The sequence below is a fragment of the Sturnus vulgaris genome, chromosome 2 (genome assembly GCF_052056855.1).
Source record: "Sturnus vulgaris isolate bStuVul1 chromosome 2, bStuVul1.hap1, whole genome shotgun sequence".
In the NCBI taxonomy this organism is placed as follows: Eukaryota; Metazoa; Chordata; class Aves; order Passeriformes; family Sturnidae; genus Sturnus; species Sturnus vulgaris.
In genome coordinates this window covers 17,075,484-17,093,407 of record NC_142244.1, presented here as the reverse complement: position 1 = coordinate 17,093,407, position 17,924 = coordinate 17,075,484, and the positions used below count along the sequence as shown (strand labels likewise).

Below are 17,924 nucleotides of genomic sequence, written 5' to 3'. Positions count from 1 at the left end.
TGATGACAACACAGATTGTGTGTGTGCTGTCATCTTTATCCTGGCTGTGATTCCTTTTGGGTTTTTTTTAGCTAGTGAGGATGTGAGGGACAGAAGAAGCCTAATGGGACTTCATATACTGTGTGATGTATGGGGCACTTGCAGTCAGAAATATTGAACTCATAAATGTACTCATTTGCCCTGGAGTCACTGAGAGGGAGACAAAATGCAGGACACTGCAATGTCACAGTGGTGCAGAGTCACTTCTGTAACAACAGAGTGGCAGCAGAAAGGCTGTATTTTTCTTGGATTTTACTGCAAATGTGTAAATGAGCTCTGCTCTCACTGCCTGGAAGAGGAGGTGAACTTTTGCTGGATTAGTCTTTATGCAGACTCCTTTTGCATCCTGTTTTGCTGAGATTCTGGACAATCTGGGATGCTGTTTGGAAGCAACCCTGCACATGCTGTCTGTCCTGTCTGGTGTCTGCAACCCTGAGCTCTACCAGCTTGCCCTTCAAGCATGAAGGTGAAATGAAGTTGAATGTGCACATCCGAGGCAGATGGTTAGCCCCAGTCTTGCAGTGGTATTTGAGAGAGATTTTCTTCATGTTATTTCAGCAGCACAGAAGGAAATGAAAGTGTTTCTTACTGTAAATACTTTTTTCTCTCTCCCTTCCTCTGTACTGCTGTGTCTGAAGACTCACTTCACTGCTTTTTCTCAGAGAAGTCTATTTCTGTCTCATCTTAGATCAATTTAGCCTGTCCTATGCACATATGATAAAGACAGCATATTGCTGTGATAGCCTTGAACCAAATTTGTAAGTTTGGGACACTGGGAGCAGGAGTTGAGATGCAATTGTTATTGATAAGAAGTCAGAGTGGCCAAACCTGTGGCTGAAATGTGGAATTGTTCAAGCAAAGCCAGATTGATTGAAAAATAGTGCAGACCACAACGTAAGGGTTTTACCCACTTCTCAGAAACGTGTGTGTGCACATGAACCTGCTGTGTGGAGCTCCCTTAAAGGCTGTGTGTCTGCTTCTGTCCAGAGAAACAGCACAAAAGTATAGGGTACCCAGCTGTTCTAGTTATTCCCCAGCATATCTGCTAAGCTTCTGAAAGCATCCAGATATTGACTCTAATACTATACCAGTTTAGTTCCTTCAGTTCCTGTAGTGTTGTTTGTGTAACCCACCTTGGCACTCAGGACAACATCCAGTGAGCTTTAAGCCATCTCAAAAAGTGCAAAGTATCTGGTCCTACCTGGCTCTCCAGATAACTGGTTCCAGCGTTTCAGAATTGGCTTTTCAGTCTTCTCTCTGAGATTTGCACTCCAAATAGAGCTGGGGAGGCTTTTGGGCTACATTCAGTTTAGTTTTGCAATGCAACTTCCCATAAGCTCTGCTCTTTGTCTGGGGTGGCTGTGTGGAGCCTTTTCTGCATGGCAGGTACCACTCAGCCACTAAAAGAGTCTGGCAAAGTTCACATTGGCAGCACAACCTTTGGGAACAGAGGGAGAGCCTTGACTCACACCTCCTTTCTGCTGCTGAGATAATTTTTAGTATTTCAGAAAATCAGCTGGTTTTCATGTGCAGTGCTTTATCTGATTAGACTAATTTCTCCCCCATGGGTGGGGATGCTGTACTTTGATAAACTATAACAGAATGAAAGAAACAGGTGTTTCTCCTTTGCCTGCTCTTGACGTTAGGGTCTTCCTAAATGGGGTGAGATGACCAGGAGAGATTTTTGTCTCCCCTCACCTCTCAGCCCTATTCTCACACTCGCAGCTACCTCTGAGCTGCGGGACTTTGCAGAGCACATTGTGGCTCAGCCCGAGTTCAGTCACCCAAAACCTTGCAGGTCTATTTTGAAACATCATTCAATCTGTCCACTATGGACTCTCTTCTCTTTTTTTTTTTTTTTTTTTTTTTTTTCCACTCTTGCTTCTGACATCATTTCCCGAGCACTATATTCACCGAGCTCTGTAGCCAGATCGTCTCCTCAGCATATGATGCAAGGAGCTCTTTGAAATGGATTTCAACTCTCCTTTTACTCTGCTCTGCTTGCTGGTGATAATAACTGTTACTCAAGGTAAGTAAAATTTTTCTTTATGGGGTTGGCACAGATTTGCCAAGATGAGCAGATGCCCTAATTTTGCTCCAAGATCTTTTAAGAACGCTACCAGGTTTGGGATGACATCAAATAGTGTAGCTGCTAATGCATGAAAGGGGAGGCAGACCAAAGTAACACAGATTCTTTTCCTGCTAAACAGGCGATAAGTAACAATATGGTACTTTCTGAGTGTCCTGTGTCTGTAGAAGCTTTTCAGTGGGGAATGTAAGGTCCTTGTAATGCAGAGTGCTGGCTTGGGAGCGATGTGGTCCAGCTCCCAACACTCGGTGTGACCTTGGGTTAGTCCCCAGGCTGCTGTCACACAGCCATTTACCCCCCTCTGATTTACACACAACAACTTCATAATGTGCAAGTGTAATGTGGGACCTGTTCAAGTTAAAACTGTGACTTTACTCTTCTGCTACCCTTTGTGCGAGGTCCATGCCACTGATGCCCTGAGAACCTTTCTTTGCACAGTCTCTCATTTCTGATGGGGGCTGGTAGATGATCATCTTAGATTTAGGGAGAGAAAAACCAGCTGTTCAGCTTTTTGTTTCCCTGTGTGCATAGTGTGCACACCATTCCTGTGCTGTTGAGGTGGGGGGAAGCTGGACCTTATGGAAGGTGTCCCACTCCTCTAATTTTCAATCACTGGTGATCCAGCTTGTCCCTAGGGTTAGGTCTGTCCCTCTTATGTCTCACCTGGGCATTTTCCTTCCTGGGAGGCAGCCAGGAGGGGATGGATGGACATGGCAAGCTTGCTCTCTTTCCAGGCTCTGCCATCTGGACTGGTGCACTCAGTGGGGACTCGGCAGTCTTTTCTTTGGAAATCCAAAGCCTGCAGACCTTCTCCAGCATGAGCAGGGAGGATAAGAAATGCTCTACAACTGTCCTAAATGATACTTTGTTGGCCAAGTGTGGCACTTCTGCCAGTAGATGGCTGAACTTGGAGAACGGCTCCCTAGTGCTGAGGAGTGTGGAGAAAGATGATGAAGGAAAATACGGATTTGTTTTTCAGAACACCACCAGAAATTTTATACTGGAAGTATTTGGTAAGTGGCCTTCTTAGCAACAAAAAGCTTTTGAACTTGTGAATCTAGTTGGAAACCTGATGCCTTGAAATTTTTCCAAAGAAACTGCTTGAGCTTGTAGGAGCTATAGGTGCCCCTGGGAACCTTGCCAGTGTCCCTCCCGTGGCCTCAGAATTCCTGCTCCCTTTGGTGTGCCCACTCATCCATCTGCAGACAGCAAAGACAGAAACAAAGTCACTTCTGTACAGGATCCAGCTCATTGCTTGGGTTAATATGGAGAAGGCTTAGGAGGGTTTGTCCTCCTGCTGAATAGCAGACAGAGCTCTGCTCTGGTCCTCATCACCACCATTCCTTTTGCAGGGCTTTCACTTACACAGGCTTCTAAGATAAATTGAAGTGTAGGAAACTGTAATGAAAATGTCTGAGCAAACTGGTCTCAGTGAAGACAAATGAACCCTTACACCTTTTGGGTGCAAACAGGCGGAACTGCTGTGCACAGTAGGTCAAAGATGTGACTCCTTGGTATGAAGAACAGGAGCTTAGACTGGAAATAGTCAAAGACTGCAGAAGTGTCCTGGGTTTAACCTCCATTTCAGTGGATTTACTTTGGGAACATTTGCCTCCTCCTTCTGTTCTGTTGCCACCCCTAAGGCAGGGAAAAACTTCCACAGCCAACATGTTCGTGGAAGCAGGAAATTTTAACTGAAGATGATATGCTAGCACAAGAAAGTGATGTCTTATTTCCATGGGTGGATGTTCTCAGTGTTACTCCTGCTGTCAGGAAACCATACCAGTTCTCTATCTAGTTTGTATTTGCAAAGTGGCAAATGAAATAGGAAATAGGTTTGCTCCTTGTACTAGACTGAAAGTGAGAAATTTAGGGAAATGTAGCAAGAGCAATTATTCATTGACTAATTTTAAAATGTCCTGGTGTGAGTATTGTATCTAGCTGCAGGTGTCTTGTGTTTGTACCCATGTTGGCCATGATTTGCACCAGTTCCACTCTAAAATGGAAGAAGGGACAGAATGACAGCAAAAGTACAAACCCCTGGTGGAGGGAAGGGCTGAGATTCCTCCAAAGCTATGATTACCTGCTGATTACAGAGGAGGGCTCTGGCTGGCACATGCTTTGGATGTTTCCACCATCCTCTCAGACCAGGGGCTTTTATTTTTTTCTCCAATGTTAGTTAGGATAATGAAAAGATGCCAGTTTTTGGTGGCATCTCTAAAGCAGGGATCAAGAGTCACTAGCAGTGTTGGAGTGGGCACTTTAAGCATTTCAGGGCAGAGTGCAGGCACTCAAGAGTCTGCTCACTTGTTTCTGTGCTCCCCTGACAGAGTAAATGTGGTATTACTGGGATTGCTGGTCCTCTCCTCACCTCTCTCTTTCCTCCCTGTTCCTGTTGCCCCATGCTGTGTGTGTCCAGAGCCGACCATTGGTATCCAGTGCTTCCCTGATGGGACTGCAGAGCTGTCCTGCAACGTGGCCAGCAACGAGATCCTGGTTTTTCGGTGGCTGCTGAATGGCACCCACCTGAAAGCTGAGGGGGCTTGCATTAAGGATGCTGGGAAGAAGGTTCAACTGGACAAAACTGAGCCTGGGGAGTTTGTTTGTGAAGTTTTGAAGGGGAACAGTGTCACAAGGACCAGACCCATTACGCTGTCTTGCAGCTACGGTGAGTAATGGCATCTCCAGAAAATCTTCCTTTTGGTCTCTTGCAGCAGCAAACTGAGGAGTTGCTTCAAAATACCAAATTCTTCTGTCCTCTGGCATTTCCCTTCCAGAGTTACCAAATCATGCCTTTAGAAAGCAGCCCCTTGATTTCCTTCTCCCTCTTGTGCCTTGGACTGACACAGCCTACAACCACAGACACCATAAGTTTGTTGAGGAGTTCCTTTTACCCAGCTCTGCAGCAAGGATGGATCTCCATCTGTCTCTTTTCCTACTTTTTGGTGATGGAGATTTGCACTCTCCTGTGCATCAATCCTCTATGCTGCTTTGGAAACACAGGCTGCTTCCTACTCTGATGTGCATCCATGACCCAGATGCCTTCCAGTTCCTGTGCATCCCCATAAAAACCCTTCCACTAATTCAGCCCTGTTGGTGCTGGACTCAGCTGAGGTGTTTTGCCTCATCTCTTTTCCCCTTATCTAGGCCAGAAGCACAAAATATTTTCTGATCTATACAAATGTCTCTCCATCAGCCCCATCCATCAGAAGTGGGTAAAGACACAAGCAACTTATTTATGGAATGTAGGGGTTTTTTCCCCTCCATATCCTTGCTCAGACATGTAAGTCTGCGAGAAGGCTGGGACTTTATCCATTTGCAAACTATTCATAAATGCTGAGTATTCTGCTTCAATAAGGCCAGAATTTAATGATACAGAGAATCTGGATCCTTGGATATAATTTAATTTGAACATCCAGTAGTGAAGGTTCTTTTACTCTCTGGCAGCAAAGATGGTTATCAAAGCTACAAAACCATAAGATTTTTGACAAATTGGCTGTCAAAACCATAAGGTTTTTGACAAATTTTGCTGTAATTAAGTTAATCACTTTTGCCACTAGCGAAACTGTACTGTAGCATTTTAGGAATTGTCTGGGACACTCCAGCTCCACAGCAGATGCTGTCTTTTCTTCTGTGGTTGGCATGCAGTTGGTGTGAAAGCATTCCTGCTGACCTAGACCCTGTGTCCAGTGTGGTGGCAGGAATGCTGTGGGCTGTCCATGCCTGGCACTGCTGGCCAGTCTGTGCAGATGTGGCATTTGTGGCTGTGGAGCAGTGACCTGAATTTTGCCCAGTTAAATCGGTTGGAGGCTGTTCAGTGTAGTCAGACCCAAGCTGGGGAACGAGGATGTGAACATCCATGAGCTCTTCAGTCAAACCCTGTGATAAATCACACAAGTGCTGACAGATTCCATGGCTGATCCTGGGTGCTTGCCCAGTCCCCTGGGTGCAATATCTGTTCCCTTCTTGGAAAGCTCATGAGGGAATTTAGTGATATCTCTTTAGGGATGGATACACACATAAATATATATTTGGAAGGGTCTGAAAGAAAGAAAGTGGCAGCAATTCCACTTTTTAGTTACCAAATGCAACCACATTTGTAAAAAGTGAATTAAAGCAATTCTGGATACCAGTAAAATGAATTGAAGAGGGAAATGGGTTCATTTAATTTAATTGAAGATTAACGGTTTTTGTTGTGGATTATTTGTTCCAGGCAAAGGGCTGAATTTCGTTTTTCCACTGTAGGTATACAATCTATGTGAAAACATCCATTTGGGCAACCTGTTGGCTGATTAAACTAATTTTGAATAATTATTACCAAAAACAATTTGGCAGAAATGCTGTAAACTTCCCAGGCAACACAGGGCTCTGAACATACAGGATTCAGAAATTAAGAAGTCAACATATATAAAAGATTTTTATTCATTAATGACTTGTTCATTGCTTATTTTTAATGTAATGTTTTATCTCAAAAAGACTTTATTAACAAGTGGCAAATTTTTAGGAAAAAGATTCAGGAAAAAAATTCCAACTTGTATTTATACTTTTGACAATATTCTCTAAGCTTTTGTCAACTAAAATAATTAGGGAAGTTATTTCTGAGTCGCTTAAAGTTTTAAATTTTGAATATGGATTTTTTTTTGAACTTGGTAATTGTTCTTAAAAAGACTGGAACGAGCAGTCTGAAAATACCATGAACACCTGTGTGCAGTTGTTTTTATTGTCCCAGTGAGCAGGTGGAGTATGGTGATGTGTAGTACATCCTGGAGCATTTAAAATTCCTCCTAGTCTCTGGAGATATGGAGCAATTAGTGCTTTTGAGGGTGTGAAAATAAGCTCCAAATGAGCCTGTTGGTTGCTGCAGAAAAGGAGTTAAATTATTCAGAAAGGGATGACACGGACTTACCTAAGGAGTTTTAAGGAATTTATGTTATAGTGGAGCTGTGTGAGGGTTTTTTGCAAATAGCAAGAAGAGATTTCCTAGAGGCTGCCCCAAGCTGGAGCAGATGATATCAGTGAAGGAAAACTCCCTGGAAACAGGGAGTCTTGAACTTTCTGTGCTGTCAGGCACTGACCCCCAAAATAACACTGCATTTGACCTTGGAGGCCTTGGAGAAGGCTTCCAAAATTAATGATTCGACTAAAATCACTGGTGTGTAGTTTGAATAGAAGTGTGTAATGTCACATGGTGAAAGATTTGGAATTTGGGGTTTTAAAATCTAGTAATAGGTATAAAACAAGATGGAGGTTTTAGGGCAGAGGTTTTCTTTCTTCTTCATCTTCTTCTTCTTGGGTACAGTGGTACTTTTTAATTGGATAGGAAATGCCACACTGTGGGTCACAGGTGTTTGGTCATTGGGTCAAAAGTAAAAATAATTTTGGTGTTAGTTTTTAATTGGACTGTTAAGACTTAAAAGACTTTGTAACGAGTGAGATCCATTGCCATTTCTCCATTTTCAGCTTGTTAGCTAGAAGTGCTGGAGCACTCACTGTAATATAGATAGGAATTAATAAACATCTGCATCCAAACACGAAATTCCATCTCTCATGACTCCGACTGAAGAGAAAAAGAAGATAAAAAGTGACAAAGGAGGAAGCCTGGCTGGGTCTCTCTTGTGCAAGTCTGTGATGCCCTCTACCAGCTGCGTGCTCAGCAGCAGGGAACGTGCAGGTCTGCACCATCAGAGTGACTCTGAGCTGAGCTGGGTGACAATTGCCACTGCCCTGTGGCACCACTGCCCTGTGCTGCCTTTCTGCTCAGCCATCTGCAGCCCTCACTCCTGCTGCATGTTCCTCACTCTCCTGGCCTGTAAAGGTGGTGGTGTTTTGCACCACTTAATCAGTGGCTGGTTTGAAGTCTTTTTGTCTTTATTAGAGCTAGGATTAAAGAACACAAAGGAGACAAATTTTTTCGTGTTTGGGCTTGGTTATTTATTAAATCTTATTTAAAGTACAGAGAGTTTAGCAATACTTTCAGCTACTAGCTCGAAGTGAGCAAAACAGAGGTGAACTTAGCTACAAGGTCTTTTAAAGTTAAATAGTCTAATAGAGAATTTACACATATTATTTATACTTTTGACCTAATAACTAAACTTTCATGACCTTCAGTGCAGTACTAACTGTCTAACTGGAAACTACTACTTGAAACTATGAAGAAGAAGGAAGATGAACACCTAAAAGAAACCACCTAAAATTTTCCATTTTGTCCTATACCTATCACTATACTATAAAAACTTTAAATTTAAAACCCTTCACCATGTGAAATCGCACAGTTCTATTTTAACTACACACCCGTGCCTTTAACTCCATCACTCAAATTTGGGAGCCTTCTCCAAGGCCTCAGGTCAGAAGCAGTGTTCTCCTGGGGGTCAGTGCCAGAAAGCACAGAAAGCTCAAAAATCCCAGGCTTCTGGGATCCAACACTGGCTGGGCAGGGAGCAGAGTGAAATCCTTCCCCGAGAAGCAGCGGAGTCAGGGAAGGATTTTTTCCTACAGCTTTGGCTGTAGGGGCCACAGCTTTTGGTGTTTGAGGCAGTGCAGGCTCTGACCAGATGTGCTCTGGGGTTGGTGCAGTCATTATATGACTGTCCTAAGCAGATTTTCTGATACCATCTCTGCAGCTTTTCCTTCAGCAGGAGGTGCTTCCTTAGGTCTCCCTCCTCAGCTGCCCATTTTCATACAACTTGTTGAAGCGTAGTAACTTTCAAACCCATCACCTTCTCTGTTAAATTTCATTAAAATTTACAGATTACCTTAGATGTCAGTGGTCAGAGCAGGCAGAAGTGAATGCACACAGCACAGGCCTCTTCTCTTAGTGTAACATTCCATTCCATAATTGAAGGATGCTACATAAATCACAAAGTGCCATGGTTCAGCGTCAGCTGCCCTGATCCAAACTAAAGCAACAGTAATGTCAACAAGCTCTAACCTGGCTGCAGGGTTTCTCCCACTGGGAGAAAGGAGTTTGTCCACCACGGTACCTAACAAAGCTGTGTCCTTCTTGCAGACCTGCTGCAGTACCCGGGGTTCATTTACATCCTGGCAGGGTGTGCAGCGGGTGTGCTCATCCTGCTGGTGGCTTTGCCTGCAGCCATATGTTGCTGCACGAGGAGGAGACACAAGTTCATCCCAGTGCCTTCAGGTGAGTGGGGAATGCTGTGACCTCCCTTTGATTAATTTTAGAGAGGACTGTGTTTGTGCAGGCTGTGGTTTACGTGGCCTTAGGGTAACCTGGTCTCTAGAGTAGCTGGGTGGCTGCTTGTCCTCCAGCCTGTCCTCCCTTGACCTGCTGGAGCAGAAGTCTGCTTGCTGATAGGCAGCTCTTACAGGGTCCTGAGTTAAACCTCACTTTTCCTTTATTCCCCTCACCCTGTGCTCCTGGCACAGAAAGAAGAAAAACCTACAGTGAAATCTTTCCTATGGGCAATAAAATTGAACCTCATTCGGGTGCGATCCCAAAATGACCTGAATGTTTCTGATGGCAGTCCTCTGTCAGCAGCAGTCCCCGAGTGCAATCTGGCCGTGCCACCTCAAGCTGTGACCCTGCCAGCATGGCCAGGCAGGTCTCTGGCAGGTCGGCAGTGACCCTTTGTTCTGGCATCTGTCTGTGCCGGGAGCGGAGCCAGCGCTGCGTGAGCAGGGGACACAAACGCGTGCTGGGGGTCTGGCATCACAGCACACCTGCTGAACCTGGGGCTGTGGGAGGCCTCTTCCTTCAAATCCCCGGTTTTGGTTTCACAGAGGAGGAGAAGGATGATGGATTAACAATGTCAGTGGTGTCTGGTGAAGGCACGAAGAGCCCCCCCAATGGAGACCGTGTCGAGGCTCAAACCGACCGTCCTCCAAAGCCTGGTAAGTCCAGCAACCTGTTTATCCAGACACCTTGTTTAGGAGGGACACAGCCTTTGTGTGTGGCTGGTGGGGCTGGAGGTGACAGCAGAGAGGGGCCTGGGACATGCCAGCACCTTCTCCAGGAGTTGCAGCATGGCATTTTTCAGTACCTTACTCATGCCATGAGAGGTAGAGGCAGCCATGCCACAAAGCATCCCACAGAAGGTGCTGCCAGCAGGCTGCAGGATGTCTGTTCCAGTATCTCCTCTGCTAAATAAAACACATACCTCAAAAACAGCAACCCCCCCAAAAAAACTCAGCAGTTTTCCTGCAATTTTCTCACCCCTCTCCCCTTGTCATCAGTAACATTTTATTAAAATTGGCATTGTTTTTGTAAGCAGTCATCTTCAGGACAGCAGGAGCCAATATGCTGAGCTGTAAACACAGTTAAATCCCATCAAAGCCGGAGGCTTGTGCATTTTCTTAAACTGAGGCTACAGTGAGGATATGGCCACATTTTAAATTCTTCAAAGAAATCGAGCATAAATCCCCACAGCTTTAGCACAATATGGTCAAGAGAGTGCTGTGATAAAAACCCTTCAGAAATCTCCTGTTCTGTAAGTGCTTGATATTAATATCCACTTTTTTGTATTGTGTTTCCCTCAGTTTTGCTTCCCAAACACAAATGCTGGCAATGCCTTGCCTAGTAATGCACCATCATCAGCTGAAGTAGTTTTAGCAGAGACATCATGAACTGGAGCAGCATTACATAGGTCACAGCCTGGTCTCAGCACTGCATTTCTGATGTCCTTCACTGTACCATGCACAGCCTCCTATAGCTCAGCTGTGCTTTATATCTAACCTTGGATGCTCTTTGCTCTGCTTTCAAAATATTAAATGCTACTCGTGAGCATAGAGCAAGAAAGAGGAAAAAAAATTCTTTCAGGTCATTGTTTAATATTAATATACTTCAAGTGTAGAGCTTTTAATAAAAAATTCACACATTATAAGTTTGACTAAAAACTAGTCCATATTTAGATTTTTTACAATTAAGTAAAAAGCAGAGATGCATGTGGAAAGTAGGTGAGAACTAAACGTGTGCTGTTAGCCAGCTTTAATTATTCAGATGTAAGATTTGTCTTTAGTATTTTGGTACTAAAGGTTTGGTACTAACAGTACTAAAGTACTTTGGTACTAAGAGGCCAGATAGCTTCAGTACCAAACTGCCCTAAGGCATGATGGATAGCTCAGTAAATGAGTAGTTACAGAGAAAATTGAAATTTGACTTGCAGGTGCCTGGGGCGAGGGCACTGAGTGGATTAGGCAGCTTGCAGCATCAGGGACCAGGGGCAGAATTTCCATGGGGGTGAGCCATAGTGTGGGCACTTACAAACCATTTCTCCCTTTTCCAGACGCTGCCCAGATTGGTCAAGGTGTTGAGCCCCAGCCACTGTCAGAAGAAAACTTACCAGTGCAGATAGAAGCTGAGGAAATGCCAGCTCCTGAGGTTCTAGTTGATATGGAAAGCCAGGAAGATGCCTCAGACTGTTTCCCTGATCCAACTGATGACTGATCTGACATGCTTGCTGTCCCACCCTGAAGCCTGTCACTCTTGCCCTTTGCATCCCGTAGTCTCACTGTGTCTGGAAAATTTTAGCAGGGGGAAAGATGATGTGAGGTGTCAGACCTTCTGACCTCATTTAAAAAGAAAAATAGAAAATATAGAGAAAAGCACACACGTGGCCTCAAGGCTGCACTGCTGTGGCCTGACAGGTTCTTTGATGCTTTGCCTGATACCAGAGCTGCAGATAAACCAAGGAGCCCCAGGGACAGCCTGGGATGAGATGGGCAGCTCCTCCTGCTCCCTGCCCCACCCCATGCCTTGCCAGGGGCAGGCACTACAGGCAGCTTGAGGTGGCCTGCCAGACCCAGGCAGAAACCAAAGACTTGCCAGAAATTTCCTGAGAAAAGCTTCTTCTTGGGAGACTTCAGGGCATATTTTTTCACGAGGAAACTCACAGGAGGTCTCAGCTCAGTATCTGCTATGCTGGGTGCTTATCTGAGCTGCTCCTCTGAGCTCCAGACCCTGTGATTTGGCCCTCACCTCTTGCTGCATGGAGCAGGAACAGTGGTGGGGGCTTGACTTTTGACTTGCAGATGCTGGGTGCACACCCGGGGTGATGCTGGCTTTACTCACCTCTTGGTGCCCCAAATGACAGAGGGCGCAGGTTACCTTTGGTTACCTTTCACCAGAATCCTGGCTGCTTGGGCTGCCCCTGAGCTAAGCCAGCACTGTCACTCGCTTGCTTGCCTGCAACAGGAGGGGGCTTGGGGCTGCAATTTTGGCAGAAACCTTGATTTTAACGCTGAGGTCGTTTATCAATGCAAGCATTAGTGCCTTTAGTGTAATAGTTTAGCTACTGCAAGCTGATGAAGCCATCTGCCTGTGCATGTAGGCTTGTTGGGGGCTGTGTTATTTGCACAGACAGCAGCAATTTATAGAATCTCTTAGGTAAGTCTTGCTGCTATGCATGTCCTGTTCTGCTCAGGGGAGGTGTGCCTGTGGAGCAGCTGGGGCAGACCTGCAGGGAAGAAAGCTGTGGTGAGGAGAGGGCAGGGACTCTGTCTCAAAGCTGTCAGGCTGCAGGGAGTGCTGCAGGATGTGATGCCAGAGCAAGATATTTACTGTATAAGACAATTGTAGTAGTCAGAGCGAGGTGTTAAATCAGTTGTTACCATTAAATTAGCCTGCTGGGCTAGAAAGGCACGGTAGTAAAAGCAGAGCTGTACAAACTGGGACCAAAAGGGATGGGGAGGCGTGTACTGCATTCCTCTCCTCCCTTGTCATTTCGTCCCTGTTTTATATTGTGCTGACACTGTCAGTCTCTTGGCAATGGGTTTAAGATACGCCTGATTGAATGCCATCCGGCAAGGGCTGCAAGCACCCCAGCAGAATCCAGGCTAAGCTGAAGGCTTCTCTGCCAGGTGAGGGGGCTGGTGGGATGGCTGCACGCTTACCTGGGACTCCTTCATCTCTGTGCACTTGCCAAGGCTCTGCATCAGTGACACCCAGCCACAGGTGATGGTTCTCGTTGTTTCCTTGTCCTGTGACTCTTTAGAAGATGTTTGGATCTTGTCTACTGTGTTGTTGGTGATTCAGCCTGTCTCTGCTTTTAAAGGCTGCCGTAGGAATCGGATTTTCCACGGTAAGAGGGAGGTGATAATTCTTGATAATTCTTTTCCTTACGGTGCTGTTCTAACTCCTTTCAGTATAAACATTCCTCAAAGGCTGTGAGTTGAATGACAAAGAAGTGGCACAGGGTGCTGAGTGAATGTCACAGGGCCAAGAGTCACCAAAACGAGGGGACAGAGTCAGCCTTGCTTCACTTCTGCACTTTCTGGCAAGGGCAGGAGGGGACAGTCGACTCCAGCACATGCTTCAAAGGCTGAGCAGTGCTCTGAGCTGCGCTGGAGAAGATGGCAGTGTTTGAGCACAGAGGGTGAGAGAGCTGGGCCAGCCTTGTCCTGCTGGCTGGGGCATCCCAGCTCTAGTTTACCCTGGGGCTGCCTTCCTGCTGGCAGCCCTGGGAGGGCTGGGGGTGCCCAGCAGCTGTGAGCACCACCACTGTTATGATCCCAGTCCTGGAAGGATTTTTTTCCATAGAGATGCAAGAGGTCTTTGTGAGACAGATTGAACCACGGCTGGTTTTCTGTCCTTTACCACTGAAAGTGCCATTCAGCAATGGGGTAGAAGTTTGTGTTACTGTCAGGAGAGAAGTGATGCAGCCTGTGCTCTTCTTTTAACTGTATGTGTTCATGCCCAGCTATTGTTGTTTTATTTTTTCTCTTTCCTTTCCCCCCATGATTAATTTTGTTCCAAATAAAAATATCTGTTTTCTACCTTGTTTCAGAACTGTTTAAATTTTATTATTTAATGTTTCATTCTGGTTTTTACAGGAAGTACAGGCTTATTTTCAAATTCACACACCGCCAAATAAAGGAAAGGTGATAACAAGTTATTGCTGACTTAGGTGGTCAAGGGCACAGAGATGACGAGGACATTAATCTGTAAGTCACCCAGGAGAGGCTGTGGGACAGTGGCACGAAGCTTGTCCCTGTAGGAATGGGTGTGTTAATGTGTAAGCACATCCATGCACACCAGCAGCTCACCAAGCCCTGCTCTGGTGCCTGAGCAGGGCAGGGATGCAGGGTGATGGGCTGGTTTTACCCACCTGTATTTGTTTGGTGACACCTAAGCCACCTTAGCTGGCAGAGGGGATACTGGACTGCACTGCACCTTTTGCAAGGAGGATGTGGCTCGTTCTCACCCTTAGACAAGAGGGTCCAGATTGTGGGTAAAAGCAATGTCCTGATATGATTGTATCAAATCTCTTGAGTTTACCATAACAGTTTATCCTTTGAACACTGGTGTGACTGGGCATGGGTGACCCTGCCCTACAGTCTATGAACCCAGCACTCTGAGGAGCCAGCTGCCTGAATTTCCAGGTATTTTCCAGTCTGACTACAGTGCTACATTTCCCAGGAAAGAACAGGGACACTTTCCAGCCTGGGTCTGACAGAAGAACAGGGGATGGGTTGTGGATGGTGCTATCAGGAATTTGACCAGAAATGGAGGTGCCTGTGCTGCCTCTTTGGGGCTTCTGGCTCATTCAGTGAGGCTGTGCCCTGCTTTCTCTGGGCTGCTGAGAGAGTCCTTGGTGGCAGGGTGCCTCCAGGTGGCTCTGGCTTCCTCTGGGGAGCTGGTGCTTTCCAGGTGATGGGAAATAACCATCACATCATCCTCTCAGGCTGCTGGTCACGACTGGGGAAGGCTGGCAGTAGTGCAGCTTCCATCCCTCTGCTAATCAAGTGCTGGCAGGACGAGGAAATGGAAAACGTGGATGTTTTGGGATCTGATATCCTCCCACCTGAGATAAACCACCAGTGGTTTGTAGCACTGTACAGAACAGAGGTTTAGATTTGTATCCATGTCAATCTTTCATGGTGGGAAGAGAGGAGTTTGCTTGTGGCATGTGCTAAGCAACAACTGACATGAAATGCACGATGTAATCTTTTCATCATGTAATTAATTTAGTTTGTGAATATAAAAGGAGAACAGAGAATGAACTTACTTGACATAAGATCAAAGTGAAAGTGGAAACAAGCAAGAAATGTGTTGTAGAATGGTGAGCAGAGAAAATGGAAGGATCCCTTTAGATTTCTTCTAGCGTTCAGGATGAGCGCATCCCCACAAAACGATCATGTCAGAAAAGCTCCCACATCCCAGCAATGAAACAGAACTTTGTTTCTCAACCTCTACCATAGTGCTTGATGTCCCAGTGGTTGTGTATGCAGCCCTTGGGGGGCTGCCCCAGAGCCCAGCACAGGAGCAGAGACACCAGGGCCAGAGCCAGCATCTCATGGGGAGCTGCAGGACCAGCCCCACCCTGTCAACCTTGGATCTACAGAAACAACAAGAGTAGAAGCTGGTGAGTCTGAGAGCAGATAATGGTCAGTTCACAAGAGTAAATAAAACATCTGTTGTACTGAAGAGATGTGCAAACAGTGACTGTGTGAACCTCTGATAAAAATCTCTGTGTATTTGAAAAAAAACCCTCTAGATTTTAGGCATGTACATGGTAAGTTCATGTCACCAGTTATGAATTATTGCAGCTCATTTCAAAACCAGCAAACAAGAGGTTCGTGTGTAATGAACCTGTAGCAGGCAGTGTCACAGATAAGACATCTTTAAAGCTATTTCTTAAAATGAAACAGCAAATTCTGCTGGTGCTGTAATATCCAAATCGGTATTATGACCACCAGGCAGGCAGGAGTGAGATGCCCTGAACAGCAGCATCACCCATTTCTGTCTGAGGTAGAGGCAGAATTCCATGATGTGTCATTGCAGAAACTTGGATTAACATTTGGATACTGCTTGTGCCTGGGACCTTTGACAACCACTGCCTCCTGAACTGGTTTTGTTCAGAGTAAGTGTTGCATTTCCTTTCTGCAAGATTACATGACTCATCTCCTCGGGCAAAGGATGTGGCTGGAGACAGCAGGGAAATCTTTACTGAGAACCTAGAAGGCCCCAAGCCCTTCTAAATATTTGTACTTTTTCAGTAAGCAAATCATAGAATCATAGAAAGGTTTGCATTAGAAGGGACTTTAAAGTTCATTTAATTCCAACACCCCTGCTGTGGGCAGGGACACTTGCTTATTTTTAAATGGATCTATTTTTCTGATTAGCATATTCCATCTCACACTTAGCCAATATCCATAATAAAATACTGAATGGGGCTATAGTCTAAAGTTTGTGTTTTATAGCTAATATAAATATAGTTACTACTGGAAATTCTATGCAGAATTTCTACAACTCATGATGGCTACTGATAGTTTTAGTATTGTCTAACATTACAGAAGCTAGATGTATTACAGACCAAGAATTACTTGGAGGCAGTTTTCAGCAAATCCTTTGGAATTGCAAATGCAGTACGTTGGAGAAAATTATTGTCTACTCCCATATCATATGCAAATGGAATAAAGAAATACAGCTGGGTGCCTATCCTCCAGCCAGCATTGCTGTCTCATCTTTGGTTTATACAATTTCCTTTTTGAGGGCAAAACATAATTTGCCTAAACTAAGGAGCGAAGAAGTTTTAAAAGCTTCTTTTTTTTTTTTTCTTTTTGATACTGAAAAGTCATGTAGCACGATATCTTCAAACAAACAAAAAAAAAAGAAAAAGAACTTGTGATGGTGTTTTTATCTGTGTGAAGAGAATTGCAGTAGTGACATTGACAGCATGACTTGAAGCAAAGAGCACTAAAAGTTTGTGTTGCACTCCTGTGACAGCTTTCAATCACAGAGCAATAGGCATCAGATTTCTCCTCTGAAACAACCCATGGGGAGGAATTTGGGACAGCAGGGGTGGGATTCAGGGATGTGTCAAGTGACACATTCAGGAAGGTGTGTGATGTCAACCCAATTCGCCTCGAGCCAACTGGAGAAGTTGGTGGAGGCTTTCCCTGGGGGCCACGCAGAGCCTGGAGCAGGAGCCTTACTTTTATTTTATTTTTTGTATATTGTTATACTTTAAAACTTTCAATTTTAAAATTTTCGTCATGTAATATTAGATACTTTTATTTAAATTACATATTAGTTATTTTAATTTTATCACTCCGTTTTAGAAACCTCGAGTCAAAACCAATATTCTTTTAAATGTCAGTGCCTGACAACACAAAAAAGTTCAGAACTCCCAAATTCCAAAATTCCAGCACGCTGCTGGGTGGGACAGTCTGAGCCTGGAGCAGGAGCAGTGCACAGCCTCTGCTGCTGCTGTCTCTGCTGTGCCAGGATGAACACAGGCAGGGAGGGGGTGATGATACAGATTCCGTGACTGCTGTGCAGGATCCAGAGGGAAGAAAGGGCTCGGGTTTAATGACTGAGGGCGCAGAAGTGGCGGTGAGTAATGGCAGACAGAGACGCTTTTTCTTCCCTTAAATAGGTGGGGAGGCTGCAGGGGTGTCAGGCAAGGTCTGTCCTCCATCATCCTGCAAACTCTTCAGGCAGTATGAAATGCTTTTCTGCAGAAAGCTGCAGCTGCTGTCGCTTTCTGCTCACTCCTGCTCTCGCTGGCATTTGTCATGGATGGTGCTCCCCAGACAGATGCACTCCTCTGCTGGTGGTACATCACAGCCCCACTGAGCCCCTCTGGCAATGCTCTGCCTGGGACTGCAGGGGCTCCTCACTGCTCTCTGTCTTTCTGCCGAGCCATTTGCAGGAGAAATGGCTCAGAATGAGCTGTGCTAATTTTGATAAGCCCAAGAAGGGGAGTAAACCCAAATCTGATAGCATCAAACAGGAAATAACCTCTCTTCTTCCTCCGCCTCCTCATTCTAGCAAATTCTTTCCAGCATTTTTATCTTGAGGTCACTTTCTGGAATGGGCTTTGTTAGATGAGATGAA

General features: G+C 45.2%; 1 protein-coding gene across 1 annotated transcript; it reads left to right on the top strand.

Annotated features, from left to right (window-relative positions):
• Positions 1 to 1,910: 1,910 nt before the first annotated feature.
• On the top strand, positions 1,911 to 13,858 carry LOC106857026 (uncharacterized). The gene is made up of 6 exons (XM_014882854.2): positions 1,911 to 2,068; positions 2,863 to 3,141; positions 4,548 to 4,796; positions 9,135 to 9,269; positions 9,869 to 9,979; positions 11,371 to 13,858. Exons 1-6 carry the CDS (start codon positions 2,008 to 2,010, stop codon positions 11,529 to 11,531), a joined length of 996 nt encoding a protein of 331 aa, XP_014738340.1. The 5' UTR covers positions 1,911 to 2,007; the 3' UTR covers positions 11,532 to 13,858.
• Positions 13,859 to 17,924: the final 4,066 nt, after the last annotated feature.